The sequence below is a fragment of the Pundamilia nyererei genome, unplaced genomic scaffold (genome assembly GCF_000239375.1).
Source record: "Pundamilia nyererei isolate P.nyererei 1_Seehausen unplaced genomic scaffold, PunNye1.0 scaffold00183, whole genome shotgun sequence".
NCBI lineage: Eukaryota > Metazoa > Chordata > Actinopteri > Cichliformes > Cichlidae > Pundamilia > Pundamilia nyererei.
This window is the reverse complement of record NW_005187584.1, coordinates 1,223,277-1,233,612: the sequence shown is the minus strand read 5'-3', so window position 1 is coordinate 1,233,612 and position 10,336 is coordinate 1,223,277. Positions and strand designations below refer to the sequence as shown.

General features: G+C 44.4%; 1 protein-coding gene across 1 annotated transcript; it reads left to right on the top strand.

Moving 5' to 3' along the window:
• Positions 1-5: 5 nt before the first annotated feature.
• loxl5a (lysyl oxidase-like 5a) lies at positions 6-3,892 on the top strand (the record flags this gene model as incomplete). The annotated part of the gene is made up of 7 exons (XM_005746818.2): positions 6-885; positions 1,678-1,786; positions 2,380-2,517; positions 2,901-3,057; positions 3,181-3,276; positions 3,360-3,475; positions 3,560-3,892. Coding segments are annotated over 7 exons (1,503 nt in total), but the record flags the coding sequence as incomplete, so codon positions are not given.
• Between the last annotated feature and the right edge of the window lie 6,444 nt (positions 3,893-10,336).

Genomic DNA, 10,336 nt, shown 5'->3' with positions numbered 1-10,336 from the left:
GTCAGGTGTACAGTTTACTGAGCACTGGGACTCAGTATCGTTTACCAGCACAGACACGGAGACGCGCTCAGCTTCTATTGAGAGCAAACAACCAAGTGAACCCTCCGGCTGCGTCCAGTAGACCCACCAGAACCGGATCTTGGGAATTTAACGAACTCAACGGCCATTTTCAACAAAACGAGCGCAGTCAAGTGGATGCGTCTGTCCTTGCTGCTGATACGGATCATTATATACTCGCCTCGGGACGACCTGGCACACGCAGTCAGTCCCCACCCCGCAGCCAAACCACCACAGAGGCTGTGGGATACTCCGGGTCCCTCCGGTCACAGTCCAGCAGCTCTTCAGCTCTTTCCTCCGTCCAAGAGTTCTCCGGCAGCGGAGTCCCACGAGGAGGCCGTAGTGCACTTGGAGATGATACAGGTGTACAACGAGCCAGCGCGTCACAGGCAAGATCGCCGGCTTTTACCCACAGCCAAAGCGGCAGAACCAGGTCCCAGAGCACGCATTCAACTGTTCGATCACCTGCCACATCAATATGGGTGACCACGGCAGAGGACGCTGGGAACGCACGTCATATAACCCAGGAGACCACGCTGGGAGACGCTCCCAGTGCGCGCGGTGTGCAAAGAGCGCACACTCTGACCAGAGTCACGCCAGAGTTAATTGTTTCTCCCACAGCACTGTACAGCAACGCTGTAGAATTACAATTTCCACGTAGCGGACCCGATGCCTCACGCACTACAGACGCGAGTGACCCACGAGACCCGCACAGTATTCATCACAGGAACTCGGTTTTCTATAACGTTTACCCACCAGACCGCAGGAACAGGCTGAGTGCGCGCCCTCCACCAGGAGCCGGCTACGGGACCAGGTTCTTCCACAACGGTGAGACAGAAGCACCGCGGCAAAGACACCAACGTGTATTAAAAAGTAGTTATGGAGAGGCACGCATCTTGAAGCGTTAGAGACATTATCACGCCCAATCAATCAAATTGGTTTGGCGCCGAAAGGAGTGCCGAGCCCCACATTTAAATCCCATCTAATGCAGATTTTAATGCATTTTAATGAGAACCGGAGTTAATGACAAAACTAATGTCTCCCGTGCCAGAGCCTCTGAGCAAAGTTAAAATTAAATGCTTGATTGATAGACTTTGAGAGTCATTAGTGATTAGCCAGCAGTGATGGAGAAATTACTTCTGCAGCTTACGACAGTATATCTAAAGTTGTCCATTCATTATTCTTCCCAAGCAGATTCTTATTATGCTGATCTGTATAGATACAGGTTTTGTGACGTCTGCATAGTCAAATCAACACATGCAGCACTTTTCAATAAGGATGCAGTTTATTAGACAGTGTAGAACAGAGCTGTCAAACACAGAGAAGACAGACTCCATCAACAAAGCTTTATGTTTCATAAGTACAGGACAGTCTGGTCAGTGATCTAAGAGCACTTTTTCTTTTCTTTTACACATTTATCATGTAGAAAAATTCAGCTATTCTGTTAAAATTGCCCTTTGTTATCTTATATTCAGATATCTGAGGGATTAAATGTGGACATTTATGTGACTCTTGATGAGTAAAATGAGTTTGAAATCCCATTAGTGGAAAGTTGATGCCCCAGTTTTTGCCTTTAGGTTGTTTTAATCGTTTAAGTTTCTGATTTTTTTTCCTCTGCAGGTCTTCCAGACTTGGTTCCTGACCCTTACTACATCCAAGCAGCCTCGTACATTCAGAGAGCACAGATGTATGCACTTCGCTGTGCAGCTGAGGAGAACTGTCTTTCCAGGTGCTTTATTGGGCTTTATATGAATCTGTCTGTGAAGTCAAAAATAATTTAAGTTGTTCTTCACTGACATTTTACAATACAGGTTATTTTTGCTGTGCAGCAGAAACGTGTGACGTCAGGCAGGACAAACACATTTACATCGAGATAATAAAAGATAGGACTTCTTTGAGCCTGCCTCACTGTGTTGGCCCACATCCTCCCATTTGGATGCTACAGCTGAGTGACAGAATGACTGGACGCAAACCTGGCTGCTGCCTGAGATTCTCTCCTCTGATCTGAGCAGCCGCTCTGCCAAATAAAATAAACTCTGAAATGAAAGGCAAAGGATTTCTGAGGTGAATGCAAAAACTGCTGAGGCAAGACCAGAAACCACCTCTGCAGTAAATCATTGCGTCTGCCGCTCGGTGAGCAGGAAATAGAGTAAACTGTGCAGTGAGGCATGTCATGTATGTGTGGAGGACAAAGACTTAAAAAGGTGGTGCAAGTCGATTCCGGCTGCGCACTGAGTGTTTAAAACCCTCCGAGTGTCATCTCGGCACACAGTGAAGGTGCTCCAGGTATCTTGGCTCATTTCCTGTTTCCTTTTCCTTCAGCTCTGCATATCACCCGAGTGTGAGTGACCTCGACTATCGAGTTCTGCTGCGCTTCCCACAGCGAGTGAAGAACCAGGGAACAGCAGACTTCCTCCCAGTGAGACCCAGGCATGAGTGGGAGTGGCACAGCTGTCACCAGTGAGTTAGAAACACCATATATGTCCTCAAAGTCACACCCCAGTTCCTGCAGAGTGATGTGTGGACACAGGATTTATAACTAACAGATAAAACATTAAAACATGTCCGAGGGAGAAGTTAATTTTAGGAAACTGTAGTTTCGCAGCCAAAGATGCCTGAGGTGAGCGTTTTAGGAACATCCACTCTGACATCCCACAGAGCCAACAGTTCAGAAACAGCTGAGAGTAGACCAAATCTCTTCATCTGTTTTAATTGGGGTAATTACACGTTTTGTTTTTTGAAAAAGCGAAACATGAGATTTAAGAGAATGTTACGTACTGTAAATACAGCAGAAAGGACGGTTTCCTGAACACATTAGCAGAGAAGATTTCTCTCCTCTTCAGGCATTACCACAGCATGGAAGCATTTAGTAACTACGACCTGCTGGATGTCTCCACTGGACTGAAGGTTGCTGAGGGACACAAAGCCAGTTTCTGTCTAGAGGACACGTCGTGTGATGCAGGAGTACGGCGACGCTTTGCCTGCACTACTCACACACAAGTCAGTTTGCACTTTTGTATCTGTGCAGGATTTTCACTGGTTACGTCTTTCTCGTAAAAACGTAAAGATTTCCGCTTTTAAAGCATCGCAGAAGCAGGTTGTGTAAGTTTGGCGTCTTCTTAGGGTCTCAGTCCTGGATGCTATGACACGTACCACGCCAACATCGACTGCCAGTGGATCGACATCACTGATGTGCCGCCGGGGAACTACATACTCAAGGTGGGTTTGCAGGACGGATTTATATTATTTATATTATTATTCACATTTCATCTCTAAATGATTGTTGTTTATTTGATTTTCAGGTAACGGTGAACCCCTCTCACCTGGTCGAGGAGTCTGACTTCTCCAACAACGAGGCTCAGTGTGACGTCAGGTACACGGGAAGCTACGTCCAGGCGAGAAACTGCAGGATCGTTGTGTAAGTCAGGTCAAGTATTCTCGATTTTCACGAGTGACTCTGGAGGTAAAAATGTTTAAAGTATTTTTTTTCTTTGCTTCACAGGAGCTGACCTGACAGCAGACTGAACATCTCACAGGCAAACATGTACTTAATCTCTTCTTGCTGCTCCTAATGAGCAGCTGCTGATACCATCATCTGATGTGCTTCTAAATGAATCTGTATTTATATGATTTATTGTATCCAAAGCCAGGATGGCTCAATTTGACCTTTTACTTATTTATATGAATATTCATTTTAAGTGGATTTTGTGCTGTTGGCTGTTACTGTGAGACTGACTTGGTGCTGACTGTGGGGAAGCAGTGGTGCTCCAGCTTTCCTCCATCACATCTATTAGGATTTTGTCAGAGACCAGCAAATATACCCTGAAGTATACAGCGTGCCGCTGCTCTTATTTAAAAAGTTCAAAAGCTGTCACGTGTGGATTATTTGCAATGCTTTGCTCCAGCAGCAGTTTATAGTTTTATGTATTCTACTGAAACAAGGCTCGACTTTTAAAAGCTTTTTACTTTATGGTAAAACTTATTTAGATTTCTGAAAACAAAGGCAACCCCGACATCTAATTATTGAATTAGTCTAATTACAATTGGGAGCAAATATTTCTCAGCCTGAACTCATCTGGCTGCCCATTAACACCAGTTAACACGAGCTGAGAGCCGGTTCAGTGTCGAGCGGTACATTTCCTAAATGCTTTAAGGAATAACACACCTCAGAGAAATACCTGAAACGATCCCACTTTGCTCATTAACGTCATCAAAATAGCAGCGAGAGAACGAGAGCGCTGTGACACCAGTGTGTTTTTGCGTGCTTGTTGTGTTGTGTTATTGCTGGTGAGTGATTGGGAAAACATTTAGTCACCTGGCAGTGGCTCCATGTGAGACGCCTGCGAGTGTCTCGCTCTGTTTACACTTTGTCACCGAATTTAGTCGGGACCAACTGGGATGCTGTCTGGAGGAAATAACCAGTGCAAAACACAATTCTTCCTCTTTGCTCCGTGTTTTTATTATTTTTTAAATGAGGCCTGTTTGCCTCACAGAAGATTGGCAGAAAAACAAGCAGGAGGTATGTCCTGTATTGTACGGGCTTTTTCTTTGGCACTCGTCATTAGGCACAGCAGGACTGTCGTGGGAACCATTCCAAACCAAACATGCCCACTGCAGTAATTTGAACCTCAGCAGTAAAATGGAAGCTTTTAGCAACAGTGAGCCTAAATGAAAGAGGATTTTGATGAGATGCATATGCTAACAGGTGCAGAGTCGTGGGAGTTTGTTCTAGGATCACATTCACTGAATCATTTGCAGAGTTTGTCTGTGGCAGCATCAAGTCACAGCCTGTCACCAACTTCTCCAGTTCCTCGCACAATAATAGTAAGAGTCTGTCGGTCCTGATGAGGTCACCTCTATTTGTTATGTTTTAAGGACACAGAGGAAATCAAATACACACACTGATGCAAGAGATGGAAAAACTACCAGAGATGACATGGAAAGCATGCTGCCTGCACCGCATCCTGTATAACCGCATCACACTGTGCTGAAACCCGTTTCACTCATCCTCTTATCCAAACATGGACTCTGTGCTGAGCCTACACCGTCTCTGGCCAGCGAACCATCTGAGTGTGAAAGAGGGTCAGGGCAGAGCCACCTCCTCCAGCGCTCCCAGCTGCTGTGTGCTAAGGGTGGGCCGGTGCACTAAGCCTGCAGGGTGTGGGCAGAGCTGCCGGTCGCTCCGGCTGGAGATGACAAGGAGGAGAGAAATTCCACAGATCCACTGACGGGCAGGAAAACCCGACTGCAAACTGCTGACATCAGCGACGGAGCCATTCTTACTGTGGGCTGAGTGTCTGTGAGGCCGTGCCCAGACTGTCTGAGACGCCCAGTCAACAAGTGTCCGAGCCAAGAGCCCAGACCCCAGCGACACATGATGGACGTCAATATTCCTGGGTACAGACTTAGCCTGGAACAGTGTCGATAAGCAGTCACAGACTAAAAATATGCACGTGTGTTAGTTTCACGCCCATATTGTTACGCTTGTCTTGTGACTTCACTAAAGCATCACACTTGTATTAAAGATGCATTATCAGATTTTTACAGTCACTTAGCGGCAGCATAACCGCCTATGTGAGCACAACACTGATCACCCCCTGCACACAAACTCAGACATTTATGTGCAATTTAATTCTACTCTGCATTTGGTAATTGTTCTTAATTCATTTTTTCCTGCCACAGACTGTGGGTAAGAAAACACTCAAAGACACTAAAACACATCACCTTTTAAAATGCAATCAGATCACAAATGGACAGCACTAAAAGCTTGTGCGAAGTACCACAGCGGGCAGCTTAGAGGTGTGTGACAATAACAGGTGTGGACAATGACGCGCTCCACTTGTGTCCAGATCACTGAAACGCATTTTAAAAGGGGGCATTAACAGGTCACAGACTCCACTTAATCACAGCTTTGTGCGCCACGATGTCAAGTGTTCTCTTTAATGCACTCCGAGAGAACATTATCACAGCGCTGACCAGCCACTTCATTAGGTACACCTATTCATCTGCATGTTAACACTGCAGAAAATGATGTTAAACAATAAGAGATGCCTGTTAATCTGTTAAACTAAACCTTTTGAAAAGAGATCATTTTGGTTTTGGGACTGACTCAAACATACGCTCACTGGCCACTTCATTAGGTATACCTGGTGTAGTCCATCTTATTGCAAATGTCTAATCGGCTAATCACAGTGCATATAGTCATGTAGATATCATTCAGATAACCTTCTGAAGTTCGAACTGAGCATCAGAATGAGGCTACCTGAGTATTGTTGCTGACCATGTCTGTCGACTGTGTCACAAATCATCTCCAACTATCTTGTACATGACGGTACAAATGGCCTCCACAGTCAACGGATCTCAATCCAAAAGAGACCTTTGGGATGTGGTGGAACAGAAGATTCACATCATGGTTGTGCAGCCAACAAATCTGCATCAGCTGTGCAATGCGAGTATGGACCAGAATATCCCAGGAATGTTTCCAGTGAAAATCAGAGCCACGAAGAAATACGGCAGATCTGACAAGGTCTGATCAAGTCACTACATCTGCTGTTAACACCAAACACCAGTGGCCGCATCACGACGAGCACAGTGTGATCTCTTCCTGTATTCAGCACCTGTCAGTTAGAAACCACGATGCCCGGCCCACTGTGGGTCCAGATGTCCATAACAGCGTAAAACCATCACATATAACTCTGTTTCAGATCGATCGCAGACATCAGCACCATGAATACATAAATACCAAAACATTGCAGTTGTAGCCACAGTGATCAATCACCCAGAGGTAAGAAACAAACGATGCAGTTTTCCTGTGCTGGTTGTTTGTTTTTAACTAAGAGGAAGAAATTGGAAAGTTTTCTCGTCACAGGGCGACTCAGCTCCACAGCAGCTGCTCAGAACTAATAAAAGCACCAAATTAACCCTGACGCCTGTAGAGTCACACACACACACACACACACACACACACACACACACATAAAAGCACCGACGTGCTGCTGTGTTGTTTTCCTCCCACTGTGTGAGTGTGTGTGTAAAGTCTGGAATAAGAGCTTCCATCACGAGTGAAATTATTCGATGGCAACTTAATGTTCCCTTCCTCCATCCGTGCTCTGTGTTTGCTGTGAGTGAACTGTTTGTCTAAAGCAAAGAGTCGAAGCTATTTGTGCGAGCGGGGGGGAATGGCTGAATCATTTTCACGGCTCTCCCGCCGGCGGCGTCTGATGTCCCAAAAGTGGAAACAATGTTTACCTGGACGGGACGAGGGCTCTAAACTGGGCCGTTTACACACCGCTGTAGATTCAACAGCTTCCCCTGTTTGAAAGAGAAGAATCCTGTGTGTGGTTTCCCTCCTGAAGCAAACACCCTGTGCAAATGCATGCTGTTTTATTTATCCTGTTATTGTATTATTTTGGGGCCGGGGGGAGGTCTGGATGAGGAGGTGCAGGGGAGAGAGGGCGGGGGGGTCGCCCAGCTGAAGCCTTCCATTTCTTTCTGTTCTGAATGTTCATATTGTTTTATGGGTTTTACACTTGGCTGTCAGACGACGTTAGCGTGTCTCCTGCCGTGCCTAACATCTGTTCACGCTACACCGGGAGGACGCATGTTGGCTCCGGAGACATATAAAACACATCCACGGAGACGTGAGCAGACGTGAGACTGTGCTGCTGCCTCGTGTAAAACAAAATGTTACTGCAGTGTGAAAAAGACAGCTGTCGACATGTTTGCTATGCAAGAGCACGAGAGTAGTGCAAAGTTTAATCGGAGGGTTGCCTCATGAATCACAGCCTGCTGAGGCAGAGCGGGCCTCAAACAGCGCCTAAAGAAATCTCGAGTAAGTCAAAAGCAATACCAAAGAAATGCAGTTTACACGCGCCTAATTATTGTAGTGTGGATTTAATATGTGTGGATTACAAAACAAATAATCTTACTGGATTTATGACAAAGTTTTGAAAATGAACAGCTCGTTTATGTTAATTTGTCCAATTTGAGCCGCGGATAAATAAAATGACAGCTGTTCGTCAAGTGTTGATGCAGGATCTTTGTTCAACCCCTCGGATTAAAGCAGAGATTCTTCATTTGCATCTTAACTGACTCATTTCATCTGCTGCGGTTCTGTACAGAAGCGTGACAGCAACAGTTTCTAGGTCTAACTGTAACAGCAAGAGCTGTGTTTAAGTACTTATTCTTACTTTTGCACTGGAGGATACTGAGCGGTCACTTTGTTAGGTACACCTGCTCAACTCCTCATTAATGCAAATTTCTAATCAGCCAACCGCGTGGCAGCACGTTAGTGCATTTAGACATAGAGGCGTGGCCGAGACGACCTGCTGAAGTTCAAACTGAACATCAAAATCAGGAAAAAGGTTCTTTTAAAAGTCACTCTGAATGTGGCGTGGTCGTTGGTGCCAGACGGGCTGATCTAAGTATTTCATTCATCCCGCTTTGTATATGCTTGTGAGCATTGCCACAGTGTGTAATATACTATATTAAATATACTATACATGAAACTCTATAACAAAAGTTATAACTACAGCAGTATATACAGTTTTAAAAGGGCTGTGGTACATATGTAGGCTGCGAGTGTGTTATTACTACAGGGATAGCTCAGTAGGTAGAGTGGTGGCCCCATGATTGGAAGGTCGGGGGTTCGATTCCCCTGAACAGCTACCCTGAGGTACTCCTGAGTAAGGTACCGTCCCTACACCCTCCAATGGCTGCCCACTGCTTCACTGAGTGAATGGGTTAAATGCAGAGAGGAATTTCCCCACGGGGATCAATAAAGTACACTTTCTTTCTTTCTTAAATCCCAGACAGGAAATACAAACATTGCTAATTGTGGAGAAAATGTGGACACACTGGGGAACTAACTGCAGCGTGCTTTATAGGAAACGTGTCCTTTTATCAGCTTTCATCTTAATGAAGGATGTTATCACGTTCAGTATCTGTGCAGCGAAAGAATAAGAACAATGAGCCAGCAGCTAATGCTCCTCTTAAACTGCTGCACGTGTTTGGAAAGACAAAATGTGCCCTTTGACCTCACCCCTTCACACCTGAATGTGACATCCTTGGCCAAACATTCAGGGCTACAGCCAGGTGGTTAAAAATAATCAATACAGATGTCAGCCTTGTTCTGATTGTTGGGCTTTTCTGTAGGATCTTTACCTTCCAGTATAAAGTGCCTTGTAATTTGCTGCTATATAAATTCAATTTAATTAAAGTTCTGGACACATCTGATTAATTTGGCCTCCACATATTAATATTTCTGCACATGAAATACTTCAAAGTAACTCAGCAGCAGAAACAGCAACATGTTGCTTAAACACTAATTGTTCTGTATAAGTAATCTAAAGGCGTTATATAAAATAACCCAGCATCAGAGCGTCAGACATTTTACCAATGATCGCACCAACTAATGACCCCTTTTTAGAAATTATAGATGACATACTGCAGGCTTAACTATTTTGCCTTCCAGGATTTCAATCAATTTGTACAAAGAATTTGTAAACTGGCAGATAAATGCAGCAGAGTGTCGAATTAAAAAGGTTGTAGTGGCGTAATCCTACAAATTAGCATATAAATAAGAACATGCTTAAATGGAAGAGCAGCACACCGGCTGCAGGATGGGGGATGAGCAGCCTCTCTTGTCTGAGGAGGCTGAGATCATGCAGTGATCATTTTCTGCCACTCAGTTTGTGGTGATCACGGCATACTTTGCTGTGGTCTGCCGGGGGAGCTTCATCTGAGCTTTAGACACACACAAGCACCAATAAGCTGATGAAGGCCGACTCTGTGATGGGCTGCAAACTGCTCTTTTGCAGGTGTGGTGGAGACTCTTCAGTCATTTTGACCACCCCCTGCAACACTTACGGGACAGACAGCAGAGCACATTTCCTAACAGACTGAATTATCTCTACTGCCACAAGGACAAATATAGAAACTCTTTCACACCTCTTATCTCTCTGTTATTTATCTCTATTTTGTTACATCACTTGTATAATAACAACAAGTAAAATAAAATGCTAAAATTAAATTATTTCTTCGTGTTTAAATAATAATAATAATAATGATAATAATACCCTTAGTATCCCTTAAACATAAAGTACTATGTAAAATTGGTTAAACTACAGCGACACTGTGTGGCCAACACGGTCAGCGTCTCCATTAAAGTAACTTTATTCAGTCAACATTTAACACAGTTATTATTATTATTATTATTATTATTATTATTATTATTATTATTATTATTATTATTATTATTATCTGTCAGTCACGCGCGGTG